Consider the following 21,285-nt stretch of genomic DNA (forward strand, 5'->3'; position numbering starts at 1 on the left):
GAATCACAACCTTCATGTTTGTGAGTCTCCAAGAAGGTTGAATGCTCAACAGAATGAAAAGCCTTTTCAAAGTCCAATTTCAGAATTAAAATGGTTGATGGCACCGATGGGGGTATTCAAGTGTCCAACCAATGCAATCTTGTATTGTCCTGCTCGTAATAAAACCATATTGATTTTTGTGAATGCATCTCATATTATCCTTCTGAAACATGTTACGAGCAATCTTTGACAACAACTTCAAGCCCATGCTAGTAAGACAAATTGGCCTATAACCCCCTACCGTCTCGGGTGAAAGCTTCTTGGGAATTAGGGTAATATAAGATCCATTAATATTATTTAACCTGGCGTTCTCCTCATAGAAGGACTAAGCAAGAGCATAGAATTCTTTGCAAACGATGGGCCAACATTTCCAAAAGAAAAGGCCATTGAAGCCATCAGGTACTAGGGCCTTGTCAATAGGCATATTCTTGATAATCAGATCCATTTCATCATTTTCAAAAGGCTTTATTAATTCATCCAGTCCATCCACATGGTTGAGGAGAGAATTTAAATCAAATCCCATATTAATTCCTTTAGCAACCCCCATCCTCCCCTTAAAACTAGACCAAATAACACCTCCACCTAGCTATGATCAGAAATCATAGTCCCATCGGTAAGCTGCAGAAGACTGGCAATGGAATTCCTGCTGAACCTCTCAGTTGCTATAGCATGAAAGATTTTGTATTCTCCTCCCCCACCTTGATATACCTAATGGTACATCTCTTTTTTTTGAGAAAACACAAAGACTTGGTGTTTCTTTTCATTGAAAGGGGGAGAAGTTACATGCCTCCTAGGAGGGGGGGTTTACAGTTTATCTTACAGTGATCTTGGTGGACATCCCAGGTGCTTGGGATCACCAATCGATGGCTTGAAGCCCCAGCCTCAACCCATAGGGCGACCTCTGCTTTGATTCTCTTTGTTAGTTGGTGGACGGATGGTTGATCCCCATCGAAGACACAAGCATTTCATTGTTTCCAAATCATCCATCCCATCAGTAGCAAAGCATCGCGGTTGACAGTCCCTTGCGAAGCGGTTTGGGGGTCGTCGCCTTGACAGCAAACCACCATCCGGAGATGGAGGCATCCCGGTTAGGTGGTCTGCACATCATCCTTAACCAGACAAGGGTATCATGCCATACCTGCCACGAGAAGGGGCATGAAACTAGTAGGTGGCGCATCGTCTCTGGTTCCTGGTCGCAAAGGACGCAACAGGGGTGGTGCTGCAGGCCACGGCGTTGCAATCTCTCAACAGTCCAACGCCTATCCAGGTTGGCGAGCCAATGGAAAAACTTGACTTTTGGTGGCGCCCAGGTCTTCCAAATCAATGCCGAGGCATTGCAGCTGGTATTGAAAAACTTCACTTTTGGTGGCACCAAGGTCTTCCAGATCAATGTCGAGGCGCTGCAGCTGGTACATCTCTTTTTTATGCAACAAATGTTCCACATGCAACTTAATAATCTTCCTAAATTGAACTCCTGCCTATACAAAGGCCTCAATTCCTCCAAATTATTTGGAATAACAATGACCTTGTTACACTTACTTATTAGGAGCTTCATTCTAGCAATGCTCAATTGCCATTTCTTCAAATCCTGCCTAAGAGATTTCAGCTTATGCGATATGAGTCTTTCTGGATGGCCTCTCCCAAGACTACTTGATACAATCAAAAAAAACCTTCAATTTCCACCCAATAATTCTCAAACCTGAATAAGTTAGATATATGGATGGAGATTGTAATCCTAACTACATAGGCAACATGATCACAAAACAACATTTCGATACCAAAGGTAATCAAAACTTGAACTATTTTATTGAGAACCTGGATGATTCCGCCATTCTGGTTCAGGATCAAAATAGTATGGTTACAGACCAAAAAAGAAAAAGAACAAAAGAAAAGTCGCATCCTCTATGCACTTCAAAAGTGCAGCAGAATACACAACACAACAGGCTTCGTACGTTGCTTCATTCTTCTCAGCTACAACGGAAGCAGGGGTTATTCACCATGGACCAGTATAAGGTCCTTATTACTGCCACGCATCATCATCCATCACCTCTTGATCACGTCTCCTCTTCATGGAACAGGGCAAGCCGAAATGCCCCAGATCTCCTTCGCATATTGGTCGATGGTGCGGTCGCTGCTGAACTTGCCGCTTCCAGCCGTGTTCAAGATGGACATCTTGATCCATTTCTTCTTGTCCCTGTCATGGAAACATGAGTTAAGGATTCAGCATTACGATATTCAGCAAACCCCTGTCATGGGAACTGCAATGGTATTTAGTTCTAGAATTCAAAGCATCAGCCCAATAGAAGGGATATTGTGTTTGTATCCTTACTTGTAGGCTTCATCAACCCGGGCCTGTGCATCAATGTAGCTTGGGAAGTCATAGCCAACAAGGAAGTAGTCACCACGCCCAAATCCAGTGTTCCCTTCAAGGGAATCCAAGAGAGGAGAGTAGTCGTAGGTGCCGAAAGCACCACTCCTGATAAACTGCTTGGCTTCTTCGAAGCGTGGGTCTGGCTTGAACTGTTCATAGCGAGACAAAGAATAAGTTAATAGCCCATCTGATCGTGACTTGGTGAGAATATATACTGAAATCAGTAGACTATGAACACCACAAATAGATTAGCTATTTGCAAGTCTGGCTAGCCTAATATTGTAATATTGCCTATAACTAACACGCAATCTACTGGAAGATATCTTACCAAGCCATTTTCTCTATCCTTCCTCAGACCAGCAACCTGATCTGCTTTGGCACCGAAAAGGAAGAAGTTGTCTTCTCCCACTTCTTCTCTGATTTCAACATTGGCTCCATCGAGAGTTCCAATGATAACACAGCCATTCAGAGAGAACTTCATGTTACTTGTTCCACTTGCTTCCATGCCTGCAGTACTGATGTGCTGTGACAGTTCACTGCCAGGAATGAGCACTTCAGCCACTGATACATTGTAGTTTGGAATGAACACCACCTGGAGGAACAAGAACCTCGTATTAAATCATAAAACACAATCGAATGTCAAATTAATATTTCAGTAATGTTCATTCCACAAGAATTATATATATTAGGATTAGATGAAAATTGCCAACGAAGAAGTGAATGCTGTACAGTCGATACCTTCAGATATTTGTTGACGTCAGCATCGTTGTTCACCACAGCACCAACATCATTTACCAATTTCACTATTCTTTTGGCGTTGGTGTATGTTGCAAATGCTTTCCCTCCTACCATGACAGTGCGCGGTGTAACCTTCTGCCTGTCTGCTGCGCTCATTTCCTAACATGATACATAAGCCTATTCAGGACCATAATACTGAATATTTTCCATCTAATGGAGACATGGTAAAGCTATAAGAATAGGAGCAATTCCAAGAAAGAAGCCAAACCTTTAACTTCTTGTATCTGTACACAGCTCCCAAAATGTTCATCAGCTGTCTCTTGTATTCGTGGATGCGTTTAATTTGTATATCAAAAAGGCTATTTGGGTCAATTGTAACACCAGTCACATCCAATACATGCTTGGCTAGGCGCTTTTTGCTGGCCAGCTTGGCTGCTGCCCACTCAGCATGTAGTTTTTCATCATCTGCGAACTGTTAAAAAATTCAGTTATACTGTGATAGTGTGATGGGCAATAACAAAAAGAGATGGAAGATTAGAAGCATGCACACATACTTTCCGAAGCCCGGTGAGAAGATCAAGGTTGCTTGTCCACTGATCTGTTTTTAGCCATTTAGTGACTATTTCACTCAACTCAGGGTTGCAAAAACGGAGCCATCTACGTGGTGTAATTCCATTAGTTTTGTTCTGGAATTTGTTAGGCCAAATAGAGACATAATCTGCAAACAGCTCTTGTTTCAAGATGTTGCTGTGCAACTCGGCCACTCCATTCACCTGTCAGAAGAATTTAGTACACTTCATTATGGTCTACCTCATATGATACAGGAAGGCAAATCGAAGCTGGAATAGCACAAAAAGTACAGAACAGAGAGCTCCAGAACCAATTGAAGCGCCCATAAATTACATTTTAATAAAAAATCTTAGCAAGTTAGCATAAAGAAGCAAGCAAAATAATGGGATTACAAGCAACGTTTTCTCAGAGAATGAGTGAGATACAGTAAATTGCAAAATACATAAATAAAGTAATCATGGTCAAGTAGGAGGATATTCACTATGCCTTTATTATCTTAAAAAGAAAGACAATGTAAAATGGTCCAGTAGGAGTACAGAGACAAAACTACCGTGTAACGGGCTGTAGAACATGAAAAATGAAATAACAGGATGCAGAACATGGCAATGAAATAAGAATACCGTATGCCCAGCCACAACACACAAATTCGCCATCCGCACTACTGGCTTCTCGGGATTGTTATCTAAAACCCTCATCGATTCGATCTTTCCCTCCATATCCTTCCGGGTGGAGATTACCATTTCTCTAAACTGCAAGCAAATGCACAACTTTGTCATTTTGTGCCATAACTGTTGTGTACTGAAAGAGTACATACGGCTTGACAGTTACCCGCTTGTCAATTTCCTCAATGATTTCCATGTGACGTGGAAGCAATTTCCTCATTACAGCCTGTGACCATTTCTCAAGAGCTTCAGGAAGAACCGTGTGATTGGTGTAAGCAACCGTCCTGGACCATGAGACAAATTTGTAAATAAGTATGTAAAGGTAATAATGCAAATTTAATATTGGTGAAAATCTCACTTATTTGTGACAGCCCAGGCTTCGTCCCAACCAAGTCCCTCCACGTCCATAAGCAACCTCATTAGCTCAGGAATGGCAAGAGTTGGATGAGTGTCATTCATTTGAACAGCAACTTTGGAAGGGAACTCACTCCACTTCCCTGAAACTCTGTCAGCTTTTCTTTCTTTGAATCTGAAAATAATATCCTGGAAAAAAATCATAGTCAGTTATGCTTGTCAATATTTATCGTGGAGGACCAAACGAAAAGATATTGAGAAAAGACGAAATAAAACCACGTTGTAACTGCGTAAAAATAGGAAGGATAATTTAAATGTAATGGGACTCAGAAGTCTGGTCATGATAATGATAATAGTGATACAGGTTTTCTTAATGAACCTTGATCATGCATTTTTCTCATGCAAGATGGTGGAAATTTGATGCAGCGTGCAACAATACAAGAAGACTTGTAACAATGCAAGTATCTCTAACATCATTTCTCAACCAAACAGAAAAGCACAAGCTGGCCATAGGTGCACCTTCCTTTTACAGTAACCATCATACCAAATGAAACTAACTACATAATTACCTGAAGTGATGCGCTGCAAAGGAAATACTGCTGCTTTAATCTCAGAAGCTTCCCTTCTTCTGTAGCATCACCAGGATAGAGAACAGCACATATCTACAGGATATACAATATAATTTAAATCAAGTTAGTTAATTCATGAAAGACGAAACTGGAGCCAAAAGATACGACAGTTATTTCTGGCTTACATATAGGCATTGATAGCAGATGACAGATAGGAAACACACATAATCTTCAACTTATTAACTAGGATGGATTAACACCTCACTTATAGTCACATCTAAAAAGCATGTTAAAACCACAATAGATAACCTTTTAGCATTATTTGTGATCAAGTTGTTTGATGAGATGGTTAGTGCGTGAAATCTATAGGAAAACATGGCTATCACACAGGGCAGACTGTATTGGACGTTCTTGCTTTAAACAAAAAATAAAATTACTGGTTTAGTATATGATGCCATCGATCAGGAGCAGTATTCACAAAGTTAAAGGCGCTCTTGATTTATCATATACGAGCAATTGAGTGACTCAGTTTAGGACTTGCACATCACCTGCTGTGCCCTCGAGTGAAGTTGAGCAGCTGACTCATACTGGCCATCATTGAACTGAAATAAGTTGAAATCCTCAGCAGTAGCTGTTGCATCCCAAAGGCGAAGACTGATTGCATTTTTTGTCTTGTACCCAGGAATTGGCACATCATAGGCTAAAGCGTTCAGAACTTCTCCACCGGCCCATTTCCGCCTATCACATGATAAAGCAAACAAACATATCAATTAGAGGGACACAAAAAGGCATTGGCATAAAAACCAATAAAATGAATAAATAGCGAGTCTGTGATAATGGATCCAGTCTATGTACAAGAACTCTGATAAAAGCATCACCAAATCTAGTTTTTTTATCCCGTCTGATGTACAACAACTCTGCTTAAAGCATCGCCAAATGTAGTTTCATGCATGAACATTCATTCATACACGCTCAAATTTTTTGGACCAAAAAAAAACACATATTCAAAACATTTGATCAAACAAACATGGAGTACAGAAGATCCTAAATCTGTAAATTAAAACACGGAAAAGAAATGCAGTTAAAGAAGCATCATACTATCGTTTTGAATTTAGAAGGCATCACGTCATAAAAAACTCCATCTCAAGCCATTAATCAATATTTTATCATTATAGCACTTGTCCAGGTGTCCATCTATGGCTTACTTTCCATCTGGCGAAATCTCGACATGGCCGAAAAATCTGATTGGGTATACAACATCATGCCTGACAATCTCCCATGGGCTAAACTTCTGAAAAATATTAAACAGCATAGCTATTATCGAGATCCAGATAAAAAAATTGTGAAGAATGATATGAGCATATAGAAATGGTACATCAAGCCAATCTTCAGCGATTTCTTCTTGTCCTTCCTTGGCAATGCGCTGCTTGAACAGGCCATAACGGTAACGAAGGCCATAGCCCCAAGAAGGCAAGTTCAGCGTTGCCATTGAATCCAAAAAGCAAGATGCAAGCCTGCCCAAGCCACCATTTCCCAGAGCCGCATCTCTCTCCTGAATTCAAGACAAATTCACACCATCAATTACTGGTGAAAAGAGGGTCCAGATGTTTCAGTCAAAAGCTTTATTAGCTATCCCGGTGCCATGAACCCATAATTAGCTTTTGGTAATAGATCTAGATTCATATTAAGTGGTGGTGCTTAACAGAGGAGAAAAATGTCAATCTTGCAGACCCTGGATCTGCTTGTGTTGCTATTGTAAACAACTGATTTTCAATTGTTCTTGTATAGTGCACCTTCTACGCCTTGCGCAATTCTTTTTGAGACATGCAGTGATCTACGCATTGTGTAGTGCACTTTCTTTTTGTTTGGTTAAATAATGGATCAAGAAATCTAAGCCAGCCAACCAGATACCTGAACCGCTTCTACAAAAAGCCACACAAAACGTAGTACTGGTACTTCAATTAGAAAATGTCACGGTCAAACAAAGCACTAATTAAATAATGTCACTCCCAAGAGTACGAAAATAGATAGCCTTAATTAAGCGAAGCACACTCCAATTTAGGACGAGAGGCACTTCGATCGCTCACCTGTCCAGCGATGGCCTCGAGCTCGTAGCCGAACTTCTTCAGGGCGTCAGCGTAGGCGCCGGTGATGGCGAGGTTGCCGACGGCGTTGGTGAGCGCGCGGCCCTGCAGGTACTCCATGGAGAGGTAGTAGGTCTGCTTGGGATCCGTCTTGTGGAAATGCAGGTAGGTGTCGTTCCATCTCTGCACACACAAAAGCACAGATCAACATTCCGCGCCGCAGCAGCGACGGAGGACGCGAGCGGGCGGCGCGAGATAGCGAAGGCAGCACCTGGAGGAGGTGGTCGCGGACGCTCTCGGCGGTGGCGTAGAAGGCCTGCTCGGGGCCGAAGGCGAGCGGCGAGAAGTGGGGGCTGTACTGCGCGTGGTAGGAGATGTTGCCGGCGATGGCGGAGGGGTCCTCCGACGCGGGGCTGGCCGCCGGCTTCACCTTGTCCGCCGCACTCATCGCGGGGTGGGGAATTGCGTCGAGCACGAGCACTCGGTGTGTGCGGGGGAGGTGGCGATAAGGCCTCGGGGCGGGCACCGAATGGGAACGGTAAACTCTGGAGGCCGGGGGGCTCCTTTTGTACCGAGTTCACGTGGCTCACGGCCGGTGAGGGCGACGGGATCCGAGAAACTGGGCGAGGCGAACGATTCTTGGAAGCTCCAGAGATATTTTTATTTTTCAGTGGTAGAGGAGTAAAAGCGGGAGAAAATGAAGGGCGCGTCGGTTGTTTTCTGGGCTCCCCTTGGATAGTTCTTTCTTTGGCTTCTTGTTTTGTGAGGTTATTTTCTGCTCTCTCTCTCTCTCTCTTTTCCATGAAAGGGTCAATAGGGTTTTTGTGAGTGAGCACAACAGACCGGAATACACAAATGTAGAGTTTCTTTGTGGTGGTTCAACGATCTCATTAGTTAAGAAAAATATTGGCCAGTTAATTAGAGAAAAAACCAAATGAAAATCGAGATACGAGCTCAACTACCAAATTAAAACATTTCGACTCATAATATAAGATGCTGTTACAACCGATTGTTATAACATCTTATATTATATGGGGCAGAGGGAGCATTTTTTAGAAGGAAAATAAGACCAGAATGAAAACCGGGAAACAAGCCCAGCTGTTGAGCCTCATGGACCATGACGTCCAAGATCAATGGCCGATCTAGTTACCCACACATAAGTCCATACGCCTTGCTAAGAAGAAAACGATCATCGAGGCTATATATGCACAATGTCGCCATCATGGTTCACCACCTTCAATCTAGCGACTCCGACTTCCTCTTAAATTTTCGCCAAGGGAACGATCACCATGACATTGTAACTAAATTCTGTGACTGGAGAGCAAAATTCTCAAATGTGGACTCGGCGGCGTATCTCCTTTTGATCAGACGGTCCATTTCTTCTCAATGTTGCAAAGAGGTTCACATGTTTTCCCGAAGAGATGAAGAACACATGCATTTTTGTGCATGTTTCGGAAGGACTCTAGACTTGCCATGCTGACTAGCTCAAGACTAAGGGCCTCTTTTATCTACAGGATCTATGTAGGTACTCTCTCCGTCTAAAAATATTTGTCAAAGGAAAAGATATATTTTAGTTCTATATATATCTGTTTTTATTCATTTTTTCGACAAATATTTCCGGACGGAGAGAGTATTTTAGAGCATTTGGTCCTAAGGATTCTTTTCTACGTTGGTTTGGTTTTTTTATCATAAGAAAGAATCTTATACGGTTTTTTTCCTGCATTACACTTAATCAGAAAAAAAAAATCCGGTCATATCTTTCGGAAAGAACCATTTTGTTTGAAAATTTGTACCCTAATCATTTTGCTTTTTATGTTGTGCAATCATACAAACTTCGCTGCAGACTAAAATTCTTGCATGAATGAAATTGTAATTCTACTGCTACTATATTGTTTTCGTTGTTTTATCATGCGGACCAAAGAGATGAAAAGGAACAAGTCCACAGGGCGTACACGATGGAGCTGGTACACTGGAGGGAGTGAGGGAGGGAGGAAGCAGGGCCTGGAGAGCACACGTGTCACGTGGGATGGTGTCTGTCAGGCCACGCTTTTTCCTGCGCCCCCGCTGGTAAATCGGGTAGTAATAAAGATGGATCGGGCCACCATTTTCATTTCCAGATTGGGCAGGAGTGCAGCTTGTCAGCTTTCCTATTTAAGTATGATATCCTGTGCTATCGGCCACCGTGACGCACCCAGAAGATTGTCTCCTGTAGCATGTACTCGTAGCATTGCTACTACCAGATCTGAACATCCGTTTCCCGAGTTCGTGTGCCGGGCTCCGTTCATTGAACTCCAGTACGCTGCTCGACACGGTCGTCAGCTATCCATCATCGTACGAATTTCGCGACCTGGCCACTTCATGAGGATGTGACCGATACATTCCCGAGTAAATGCTCTTCTGCATGCATATACTTACTACTCCGTTGTTAAATATAAGTTTTTAGATATTTTAAATGGACTACAACGTACGGATATATATAGACAAATTTTAAAGTGCCAATTTACTTATTTTACTTTATATGTAGTCATTTATTAAAATTTCTAAAAAGACTCAAGAGCATGTCCTCGCGTCCCAACAAAGTCCTTCATGCGATTTTTCGGCCGCCGACGTCGAAAAATCGGCCCAGTAACATCATCAAAGGGCCTCTTCTCACCGCTTCGTCGTCCTTATCGTCTCGGTTCCTGTAGCAGAATCAATGCCAAAGCTGTCGCGCCGATCAGCCTCCTCCATTGATGCCTCAAGTGCGACGCAGTGAAGACGTGACGACGCGCGTCCTTCGCCCGCCATGCGTACACACGGCGGCCACGCGTACGGGCGGCACCTCCGCCTATATAAGTCGTCCCCAGCGCGCCGGTGACGCACAGGCTCTCCACCGCCGATGCCCTCGTTCCTCGACACCCCCGTTCCTCCCTCTCTTCTCACCGTTTCCAGTTCAACCATGGTCGAGCACTTTCCAGGCGATGGCGCGGCGGCGAACGGCTTCGGCTGCCGTCACCTTCACGAGGACGAAACTCGGCTCCTCTACGAGGACGAGTATCCGGTCCCACCGGACATGCGGGTGCCCGGGGCATGGAGGATCAGCGCCGGCGGGGTCCCGGTGCCACTGCCGCCCACCGGGGCGGCGCAGCGTGCGGAGATCGCGCATATCCGCGCCTCTTTGCCGCAGGCGGCAAAGGAAGGTCCGCGGTACGTCCCCGACAGCCCGCTCTGGGAGCAGTACTTCCGGCACCGCCACACCGAGCAGCTTGAGGCCACCAACGGCGTCGTGCCCTCCGGAAGGCTCAACTCCGAAGGCCGCCGCCGATGGTGGGGCGTGCCCGGCTGCACGTTGGAGGCCGTCCTCGAGCACATCGAGGACGACAACAGGCCCAGGCTGGAGTACCCCTCTCCCCCGTCCTTCTCCCGCCGGCGTGGGAGCTCGTGGACGCCGAGGCGCATGGATCCGGGGGCGTCCTCCTCATCGTCCGGCCGCTCGTCCGGCTCTCCCTGCCTCCGCCCCGTCAAGCCGGAGCCTCAGGACACGCCGGTCAGCCAGCGCACCCGCAGCTCCGGTGTCCGCATCGCCGACTCCTCCCCCACCTCTAGCCGCCTCGTCCTCGTCAGGCCGAAGGAGGAGCCCGGCCTCCCCGCGGAGTACGAGGCCATTGTCCGGCGCGGCTTCTCCGACGAGGCCGCCCTAAAGTGGGCGCGGGACGACTACCTTCGCGATGAGATGATCCAGCAGCGTCGAGCCCTGGAGAAGATAGCCGCCCGCAAGCGTGCGCGCGAGGACGAGAACGACGTGGTGATCCTCGACAGCCACGAGGACGAGGACGCCCCCAGACCGTCCAACCCGCCGCGCCAACCTGGCGAGGGCTGCTGTAGGGACGACGGCCGCGGAGGAGGTGACGACAACGACGGCGGCGACTACACGAAGTTCTACAGGCTCCTCGGCATGTAGAGCTTCAAGGGCGGCGGGCGGCGAGGAACAGCAAGGGCAACGACGGGCCTAGTAGCGTTTTTTTTTCTTCTTTTGTAAAATATTTTAAATATGAATGAACTCGCCGAAGTTTGTGCTTATTTGCGCCTTGTTTGTGTCGAATTTTAGTTTTCAAAAAAATTATGGACACCGCGACTGGGGAACATTATGCCCCCAACACGCGGTTTGCGCCGATGCGTTCTCGGAGAACGATTTTTAGCGCCTCCTGTGGGAGATGCTCTAACAGAGGGAATATTTGCGAATCAACCTGTGGTTGAGTTGGTTAGGTGGACAGTGGTATCCTCAATCCACCAAGGTTCAAATCCTGATGCTCGCATTATTTCTGGATTTATTTCAGGATTTCCGGCGATGCGCTTTCAGTGGGAGGAGACGTTTCCGTCGACGACGAGGCGCCTATGGTGACTTCGTAAATCTCAAGATGATATGCCGGCTCAGTCTCTCGGAGATGGTCATAGAGATAAAGTGTGTGTGTGCGTTCATAGGGATGAGTGTATGCGCCTGTATATGAATGCTTGTGTTTGTACTGATGTAAAAAAACAGAGGGAATATTTGGCATGGAACCGAAGAGAAATTATGATGGCCCCTGGAGATCCCGGGAACCTTTTGAACGTGACGTGAACGCGGCGGGGCCGAGACACTGTGCGGTCCACGGAACGCACGGGGACGAGGGGCCAGTTGCGCGGCGCTCTCGCAGTCCCATGTCTCGTACTACACGCGCGGGGAAGAAGAAGATGGGGAGGCCGCGGGGGTGTCACGTCCGGTTACGGCGCGAGGTCCGTGCTGGTCGTTCACTGAGCTGTCACGGACATGGGACCAATCTGGTGACGCGTGCGCGACAGAGTTGCCTCGGATCGTGTGCTTTTGGTTCCTTCACTCATCACCAAAATGGACGGTGCTGCGCGGTACTCGGATAGAGGATTTTCAGAGCCCGCCTTTGGCTGCCTCTCGTCGCTGGCCAAACGTAATGAAGCTCAAGCCACTTGCTGGAACTCTCATTCCGAGCCTGAATCTACGGTTTGTTGAGGCCTTAAAACTAATGCTGTACTTTACGTTTGAGGCACACTATCGGGTTGCGAAACCAATTGTTATCTTAGACATGAACAGGCTCACGTCATGACGGGGTCAACTTCAAACTACTATACTCCACCTTTTGTATATCACAAAAATATGATGTGGTAATAGACATCGACACGGTCTTTAAGATGTAATTTTGACCGCTAATTTCTATTGAGTATGTGTTCAAACCAAGCAAGCTAAATATTTAGAAATGCCTTTTCAAGATAAATTTATACACATGGTTTTCAATCTCCTAATCTAGATAATTGAAAGATATATGTGCTTGAAATTTTAAAGTTTAAACAAAGACATGTCCAAGACGTCATGATTTTGTGTTACAGAGGGATCAAGATGCTCCGATTTGGGAAAACTAGGTTATAGAGATCACACTTAAAACAATGTTCATTGATTGACCTTTTGCCATTAGGGTGTGATAGCCTGGCTTATTAGGGATGATAGACTACTCATATCAATAAGGAATTCCTTCTTTTCCGAAAGCCCATTCGGACAGAACTCCAAAGTTAAGCGTGCTCAGCTTGGAGTAGTGTCAGGATGGGTGACCGACCAGGAAGTTGCTCCCGGGTGCACATGAGTGAGGACAAAGTGCGCAGAAAAGACTAGTATTGATCCGTGGGGCCAGTCTATATCCCGCCAAGAGTAACGACCACCGGCGGGTGTGTCCAGGGTGTTACAAGTTGGTATCAGAGCCGACCCTCGCGGTTACACGGATGGTTGCGGACAGGTGCGTGGTCATGTTGTTCATGACGTTTATGACCCGTCGTGGCACCCAGCATGACACATGTACCGGACTGGAAGCACAGACGTTTGTGCCAAAAGGGAACGTTCCTGTGGTCCGACGAGGACGTCGGTTCCTCTGAGTAGGGGTGTATGTGATAGCCTGGCTTATTATGGGATGATAGACTACTCATATCAATAAGGAATTCCTTCTTTTCCGAGAGCCCATTCGGACAGAACTCCAAAGTTAAGCGTGCTCAGCTTGGAGTAGTGTCAGGATGGGTGACCGACCGGGAAGTTGCTCCCGGGTACGTATGAGTGAGGACAAAGTGCGCAGAAAAGACTAGTATTGATCTGTGGGGCCAGTCTATATCCCGCCAGGAGTAACGACCACCGGCGGGTGTGTCCAGGGTGTTACAAGTTGGTATCAGAGCCGACCCTCGCGGTTACATGAATGATTGCGGACAGGTGCGTGGTCATGTTGTTCATGACGTATGTGACCCGTCGTGGCACCCGGCATGGCACATGTACCGGACTGGAAGCACAGACGTTTGTGCCAAGAAGGAACGTTTCTGTGGCCCGACGAGGACGTCGGTTCCTCTGAGTGGGGTTGTATGTGATAGCCTGGCTTATTAGGGATGGTAGACTACTCATATCAATAAGGAATTCCTTCTTTTCCGAGAGCCCATTCGGACAGAACTCCAAAGTTAAGCGTGCTCAGCTTGGAGTAGTGTCAGGATGGGTGACCGACCGGGAAGTTGCTCCCGGATGCGCATGAGTGAGGACAAAGTGCGCAGAAAAGACTAGTATTGATCTGTGGGGCCAGTCTATATCCCGCCAGGAGTAACGACCACCGGCGGGTGTGTCCAGGGTGTTACAAGTTGGTATCAGAGCCGACCCTCGCGGTTACACGGATGGTTGCGGACAGGTGCGTGGTCATGTTGTTCATGACGTTTGTGACCCGTCGTGGCACCCGGCATGGCACATGTACCGGACTGGAAGCACAGACGTTTGTGCCACCTGTGGCCCGACGAGGACGTCGGTTCCTCTGAGTGGGGGTGTATGTGATAGCCTGGCTTATTAGGGATGGTAGACTACTCATATCTTTAAGGAATTCCTTCTTTTCCGGGAGCCCATTCGGACAAAACTCCAAAGTTAAGCGTGTTTAGCTTGGAGTAGTGTCAGAATGGGTGACCGACTGAGAAGTTATTCTCGGGTGCGCATGAGTGAGGACAAAGTGCGTAGAAAAGACTAGTATTGATCTATGGGGCTAGTCTATATCCCGCCAGGAGTAACGACCACCAACGGGTGTGTCCGCGGCGTTACATAGGGATGATATGGATATTTTTGCCTTCTACTTGACAAACTCATTCCTTTGGTTTCTACTTGACAAACTAATTTCTTTTGTGCTATTAAGTTCCGTCCAAATTTATGTAGCTCTCCACGCCGCTAACATTTTGGGAGAGAAGTTGACAGGATATCATTTGTGGAAATTCATCGCCGAATAGTCCTTTGGTGAATAGGCAATCGATGGTCGATACAAGATTCAAAGACCTAGCAGGCGTCCAAAGTGGATGATTAGGTGTTTCAATTGTCTTAGACAAAATCGACAATCTTAAAGCAAGTTTTAGCTACATCGTTACATACAAACAACTTAGCATGCATTTTCTAATCAATTAACTTTGCGAAAAAATGAATTGCAATAAGTAAGGAACCGCAAACATAAAGACGTGGGTAGTTCGTACAAAGTTCAAATTGTTAGCATAGTCCTATGTTTTATGGAGGATGTTCGAATACCAAGACCTAAGGTCACAACCGTCGACGACCACAAAGGCCCCCTTTTACTCTTTTAGTTGGGATACAAAGTTCATAGTCAACACTTCACCGACATTCACCCTTTACAGACTTCTTGGCTCATCCATGATTCAAATGATTCCAAGCAACGTCTACTTGTATAGAAGGTGCACACCCTATCTTTGGGAGGGACATGATGTCAAAAGGGGGCATGAAGTTTCTGCTCGCTAACTCATATGCACCCTCGTGAACAGTAAAATAAAAAATGAAAAAAAATTGGGGACAAACATTGATAAATTTTCAATGTGCGTGCAAATTTTCATGACGAACAATTATTCCAAACTACTTCCGTAAAAAATGATGCTCCAGGAAACAAACTTTTGGAGCCTCAATTTTGTTTTTTTACGGGAGAATTTTGGAATGTTGTTTCTTCATGAAAATTTGTAAGCATGTACAAAATTCATCAATGTTTGTTCCAATAAAAATTCAGTTTATTTTATTTATTTATTTTAATGTTCACGAGGGTGGATATCAGCTCATGAGCAGAAGGGTACTTTTCAGTCAAAATTACCCTTTATTGTCATGCCATTAACACACAACAATTAGGGGACCTCAATGCACTTCAAAAAATGGGAAATGATTCAAATTTAAGGCCAACATGTTCGGATATGGTTTAGGGTGACATTAAACAAAACAATAAATATTTCTCCATTTTTACATTTAGATGGGACTTCAGAATAGGCATGTTTGATGGGTAATATGTTCATTTTTTGACCCTTGATTATTTCCCTACAAAGTTGAATCCAAACTATTTTTTGAGCCACACGGTCCTATTCAATTGATGTATCTAACCGGAAAAAGAATTGGGCGATCTGCCACAGGAGAAAAAGCTTTGTTTTATCCTTCATGCTGAACGTCTCCTCCTCCTCCATCTCTCCTCTCTCCCCCAAAATCTCCCTCCTCTTCTAAGCTCCTCTCCTTCCTTGACCCTCTTCCAAAGCACCATAGATACCTTGTGGTGGAGATTGAGGGCACACCACCAAGCTCCGGGAAGATGTCAGGATTGCGGGGAACATATCCAAAGTCACCCAATCCGGTTATGTTGAAGGTCCCAGGAGCCAGATTCGTGGACCGCGAACCTGAATCGACAAAAATGAGTGCATTTGTTATTTGTGGATAAAAACTTGTATTACTTAGAGTCAACCTTACAAAGAACAATGACCTCTGGAGGGCCGTAGCCTGTCTAGACAAAAGTGAGTGCCTCTGTTGTTGATGGAGATGTTGGAAGTTTTTGTTGCATACTCAGAAAGTTTGATTTTGTCGATGTGTCTAAAATGTTGATGTGTCTAAAATGTTGTAACATAGTGAACGCCTTTTAACACAATCATGGGAGAAACATTGCAGTTATGCTAAAACTTTTGCATAGAGTTCTCTATTGCACGAAAAAAAAATCTCAAGCTCACAGTTAGATCAGACACATTCGGAGGAGTTGATCGATGAAACTATGAATTAACCAACGACTCAGGTATCATCGCTAGATGATCCATTTATGACCTTTGTTATGGGTTGTTTAGGAGTTAATGTCGCGAGACAGTTGTAATCAACCTATATTGAATAAATGGTTGTTTGAATCGGTTAACGCAGTCTAGATATTGTAGATAAACTTAACGATACCATGCGTGACCTCATAGTTAATCAATTCAAATCATTCCCGCAAAATAAAAGAAAGGGCTTTAATTAGTTTTGTTATTAGTTATGCCACACTATTTAACTTTTCCATTAAAAGTTTCAAGTATTTAAAATGCAATCCTTTAGTTAAACATGTAATTAAAAATGTCACTCAACAGTGTTACCGTTCGGTCAAAGGCCATTGGTCGGGGTGAAATGACCAAAATATCCTTGAATCTCATTTGTCAACATCCCTTCCGCAACTCACTGTAAGCGTGGGCCATAGTTTCAATATATGGAGAATGAAATTAGAAGCAAAAATAGCTTCGCCGCGAGTTATCGAATCTCCACATGTCATTATTTTTTCTTGTAGTTTTAATTCTCAGGTGTGATAACAATTACTCTCTCCATTCCACAATGTCGTGCGTCCGCGCTTCCCAAAATTCAAGTCTGACCGTAAATTTAACCAGCGAGACCAACTACGGAGGGAACAAAAATTATACCACTGAATTCGTATTTTTCATATGAATTCAGTGGTATAATTTTTTCTCCCGTCGCATTCGGTCTCGTTGGTTAAATTTACGGTCAAATTTGAATCTCGGAAAACGCGGACACACTACATTGTGGAATGAAGGAAATAGGACCCACAAGTTATAGCGGAGCGTTGACAAGTGGGAAGTGGGGTTTAGAGGTATTTTGGTCATTTCACGTCGGTCAATGACCTTCAAACTATAACGGTGTCGAGTAGTTGAAACTTTTAATGATAAAAGTGAGTAGTGTGACATGCTCCCTCCGCCAATCATGAAACGGAGGGAGTAACTAATGGCGAAAGTGATAAAACCCAAAAATAAAAATTCAAATCATGTTCATAGCCGCGTAGACAGTGACAAACATCCCGATCTTTCCTACTGTTCCATACACGACGACCCGTACGTGGCGGTGGGCCCATCTCGCCGCCTCGTTCCCGCTCCCGCGCCTGCGCCCGCGGCGCGCTGCTGCTCGTGCTGGAAGTCGCGCCTGACAGACCAGAGCACCTCGGCGCACCGCCGCATGGCCGGCCGCGCCGCGCGCTCCATGGCCGCGCACTCGGCCGCCAGCGCCATCACCCTCTCCACGGCCGCGACCGCCGCGCTGGTCCTGCGCATCCGGGGGTCCATCGCCACCACCACGTCGCCCTCCCTGCACTTCCGCAGCGCCTGCGTCCACACGGTAATTCCGTCGAACACTTTACTCGCAGTCCCTTTGAACGCACAAAATGTTAGCTAGGGGTGGAGATTTTTTACCCATTCGGTGCTGAGGCGTTGCTGGCGGCCGCGGTTGCGCTCTACGGGTCGCCGGCCGGTGATGAGCTCGACGAGGAGGACGCCGAAGGAGTAGACGTCGCTGCGTTCAGTGAGGTGGTTCGTGTTCAGGTACTCGGGGTCGACGTACCCTACCGTGCCCTTCACCATTGTTGAGATGTGGGTTGCTTCGGTGTCGTACGGGGATAGGCGCGCAAAGCCGAAATCGGACACCTTTGCTCTCAGCTGATCTGTTAGGAGAATGTTGGACGGCTTGATATCACGGTGGATGATTGGGTTGTCTGCATGTGCATAATACGCAAATGAGTATTTGTCAGACATTAGGATGTCGATGTTGTGGATGCAGATACATTATTTAGGATTCAGAAATGAAATGTGTGCAAAATATCAAAAAAAATCTGATAAATAAAATTTGAAATTTGTGGTGATTCTTTTAGACATTCAGAGCTTTGCCCATGTATGCGTGACCTTACTTAAGTGTGGATACGAACACATACATGCTCTGTGCAAGGTACATCTATAAGTTTGTTCATAATGTAGCACATGTCCTCCCTTTGAAGGTCCAGGAGACATGCCAAAATAAGACAAAACATGCTTGTGAAAAAAGGTATCGAAAATGGAAACTGTACTCTATGGGATATCAAATATGAGTGGTTTTAGTGTTTTCATACAGAAATACAATAGAGCATAATACCTGTGTATCCATGTAAGTAGGCAACTGCATGAGCTATGTCGATGGCAATGTTGAGACGCTGTGAAAGTTCCAATGGTTGCCCTCTTGATCCTGCATAGTGAAAAAGTTTGTGGTCCCCAAATTCTTTTAATCTAGTACACCCTCTGTTCGTAAATATAAGACATTTTGGCAGTTCAGGTAGTAGAAATTTGTGAGAGAAATAGCATTACATCTACGTCATACATTCAGAGTCCCAAGAAGACTTGAGTAACAAAGTTACAGAAGGAACATTGAGCAGGTATGGTTATAAAAAAATAGAGTACAAACATTTACTTAGCGACTTGCATACGAAAATACCTAGTACTATAATATGTTTGATTCCATCCAGTTCCATGGCCTTACTGGGTCTTCTATCTGTACACATTTTAACAATATTATGGTGACCTCAAGCAAATTTGACCTACCATCCAAGTGTTCACGTAGTGTTCCGTTGCTGATATACTCAACCAGAATCAAGCGCTCATCCTGATGCTCCAGGTGCCCGAGAAACTTCACCAAGTTTAAATGTTCGACCTTCGATAATATCTGGATTTCACTCCTGAACTCTGCAGATAGGTGCCTGTCAAACATATTCTGCCAGTTCCAGATGTTACGTGAAAGGATTTCATTCACTTGGTTGCTGGAAGTAATTGTTCGTAAAGATGTATGATCTTCCTGTGTTAAGAAATTTGTCCACGAACCTTCTTAGCTCGCTTTACGGCTATGATGGATCCATCCCTGAGCTTCGCCTTATACACAGTGCCAAAATTTCCTTTCCCAATTTTGTTTTGTTCACTGAAGTTTGAAGTAGCCAGGCAAACTTCCTGAAATGAGAACTGGTCTGGCCATGACTTGTTTTGACTAGTGCTTGTGCTGCTTACTGATGAAATTCTTGAGACTGCTATAAACCATTGGAAACCTTAAATTTCTTATTTGTAATTAATCAAACTCGGTTTACTTGATCAATGGAATAGCTAATATTTGAAATACGAGCAGTTTTAACATGGTCCCTCTTACCCCCTCTTTTCACATGAGAGGTAAGAGTATAAAATAGATCTTAGCCGTTGATCTCATCAATGAATGGCTTGATTGACTCTTACCTTCTTACCTCACATGTAAAAAAAGGAGGTAAGAGGGACCATGTTAAAATTTGCCTTGAAATACATGTATGCACACTGATGAACATGCAAGCTGGATATCTTGAATAACAGAATAACGATTGGGAGAAATATATGGATGGTTTGAATTGAACTACAATGCTAACTTGGAGGGTTTCGAATTAACATAAGCTAACGTGCCCAAGATTAATGGAAACAGGACAGAGAAGGTGGCAAATTGGGATTCTCTAAAAGCTTCTAACGAGCTGGTTTGGTGATAGACGAAACATCATGCCGTTATTATATGATATTTAACCCAGAAGTTATGGCCTTTGATCAGAGCTGACTCCTCATTGTTGTTGTACGCTGCAATTTTACAATTTTGTATGGTTAAATTTTGAAGGCCTTCCGCATGTCATTTGACTAGGTGCCAAGTTAACATACATGTCTTTTTTCTTTTGAGCCAGCTCAAATTTGCAGAGGCATATGCAGTTGCAGGATAACATGCACATGATGGAGGAATGAAGAAAGAAAGCCGAACTTACTGGAACTAGTGGACACATCATGAGCATCTTCGGGGGTTTTGACAGGGCCCTCCCTAATTTTAGATTCGCGAGGAGCGAAGCAGCTTGTGCAAGCTCGGGCAATCATCGTAGCAGCTTCTTCCCAGAATGATCCTCTGCTCCTGGCCTTCTTCTCGGCCACCCCGGAACGAACTGTATACGTGGATGCCCTGGAGAAGACAGGATCTTTCTGAAACTCATGGTTGGAGGCAGAGAGGTCTCCTCCATGGCCCGTGCCGAGTGCTCGATGGCGTGCTGCCCGCATAACTTTCTTTTTTGGGGATCAAACTGCCTGCATAACCGACGGGGTTAGAAGATTGCGTTGAAACCTGCTCTCACAGAAGCAGGTAGCAGTTCATCTGGTTCTTTCCTTCAACTTTGTTGGACATAACGCAATGGACTGGTTCAAGCTTGACCTGGTGGTGGTGGGTACCTCTAAATAACTATGAAAGGAATGCTCCTTTGGGCCTAAGGTCAAACCAGTGGAGCCCGGATGTCGTCTATGATAACAACAGTTCACAGACCAGGAATTTAATATGGGTGAAGGATTCAGATATTGAGCCTTCAGACTCTTGGCAATACAGAAGTGTGCCGTCCTCCGCTCTGGAGTTCTAACCCTAGCGAAGGAAGCATTACATTCTCTGCTGCCACAGGAAAGTTTGAGTTGATCATCTGGACGGTTCAGCCCCGTGATGGATGACTTGGCGCCACGATGTTGGACGCCACCCCAGCAGTTGATTATCAGGTTTGGTGTTTGTTCTTTCAGCAAGAATCAGTATGACCAACATGTACACGTTCGTCCATGATTGCACAGCAGCTGTTTTTTTTTTCCTTTATTCAGGGCATTTTGACACCCTAAGCCCTGCCTGTTTGGCATCAGCGGGGAGCTCCAAGTGGCGTTTTACAACTCAATGCCCCCTCTGTTTCACAGCACATCAGTATATGAGGGGACTTTGTATGCTGATGGTTACAACCATTCAACATTTTTCGCAC

General features: G+C 45.1%; 3 protein-coding genes across 5 annotated transcripts; 1 reads left to right on the plus strand and 2 right to left on the minus strand.

The window, feature by feature from the left end:
• Nucleotides 1-1,823: 1,823 nt before the first annotated feature.
• On the minus strand, nucleotides 1,824-7,932 carry LOC125545307 (alpha-glucan phosphorylase, H isozyme). 2 transcript variants are annotated; one of them, XM_048709208.2, is made up of 15 exons: nucleotides 7,659-7,932; nucleotides 7,391-7,570; nucleotides 6,679-6,855; nucleotides 6,509-6,594; nucleotides 5,852-6,041; nucleotides 5,304-5,396; nucleotides 4,739-4,923; nucleotides 4,547-4,664; nucleotides 4,339-4,467; nucleotides 3,703-3,921; nucleotides 3,417-3,620; nucleotides 3,149-3,307; nucleotides 2,739-3,002; nucleotides 2,369-2,559; nucleotides 1,824-2,233 (listed from the first exon to the last, which is right to left on the minus strand). In XM_048709208.2, the coding sequence occupies exons 1-15, from the start codon at nucleotides 7,833-7,835 to the stop codon at nucleotides 2,107-2,109; spliced, it is 2,499 nt and encodes an 832-aa protein (XP_048565165.2). In that variant the 5' UTR covers nucleotides 7,836-7,932; the 3' UTR covers nucleotides 1,824-2,106. The 2 variants fall into 2 exon arrangements, with proteins under 2 accessions (XP_048565165.2, XP_087369620.1); XM_087513494.1 differs by having other exon boundaries at nucleotides 6,509-6,855.
• Nucleotides 7,933-10,325: 2,393 nt separating this feature from the next.
• LOC147980703 (uncharacterized) lies at nucleotides 10,326-11,327 on the plus strand. The gene has a single exon (XM_087515723.1). The coding sequence runs from the start codon at nucleotides 10,326-10,328 to the stop codon at nucleotides 11,325-11,327; it is 1,002 nt and encodes a 333-aa protein (XP_087371849.1).
• A 6,032-nt stretch (nucleotides 11,328-17,359) lies between these two features.
• Nucleotides 17,360-21,152, minus strand: LOC125545310 (calmodulin-binding receptor-like cytoplasmic kinase 2). Of its 2 annotated transcripts, none has more exons than XM_048709211.2 (6): nucleotides 20,275-21,152; nucleotides 19,334-19,530; nucleotides 19,058-19,226; nucleotides 18,615-18,704; nucleotides 17,903-18,201; nucleotides 17,360-17,815 (listed from the first exon to the last, which is right to left on the minus strand). In XM_048709211.2, the coding sequence occupies exons 1-6, from the start codon at nucleotides 20,555-20,557 to the stop codon at nucleotides 17,525-17,527; spliced, it is 1,329 nt and encodes a 442-aa protein (XP_048565168.1). In that variant the 5' UTR covers nucleotides 20,558-21,152; the 3' UTR covers nucleotides 17,360-17,524. The 2 variants fall into 2 exon arrangements, with proteins under 2 accessions (XP_048565168.1, XP_048565167.1); XM_048709210.2 differs by having other exon boundaries at nucleotides 19,334-19,533.
• Nucleotides 21,153-21,285: the final 133 nt, after the last annotated feature.

The sequence above is a fragment of the Triticum urartu genome, chromosome 3A (genome assembly GCF_056163025.1).
Source record: "Triticum urartu cultivar PI428250 chromosome 3A, HENAU_Tu73, whole genome shotgun sequence".
Lineage (NCBI taxonomy): Eukaryota > Viridiplantae > Streptophyta > Magnoliopsida > Poales > Poaceae > Triticum > Triticum urartu.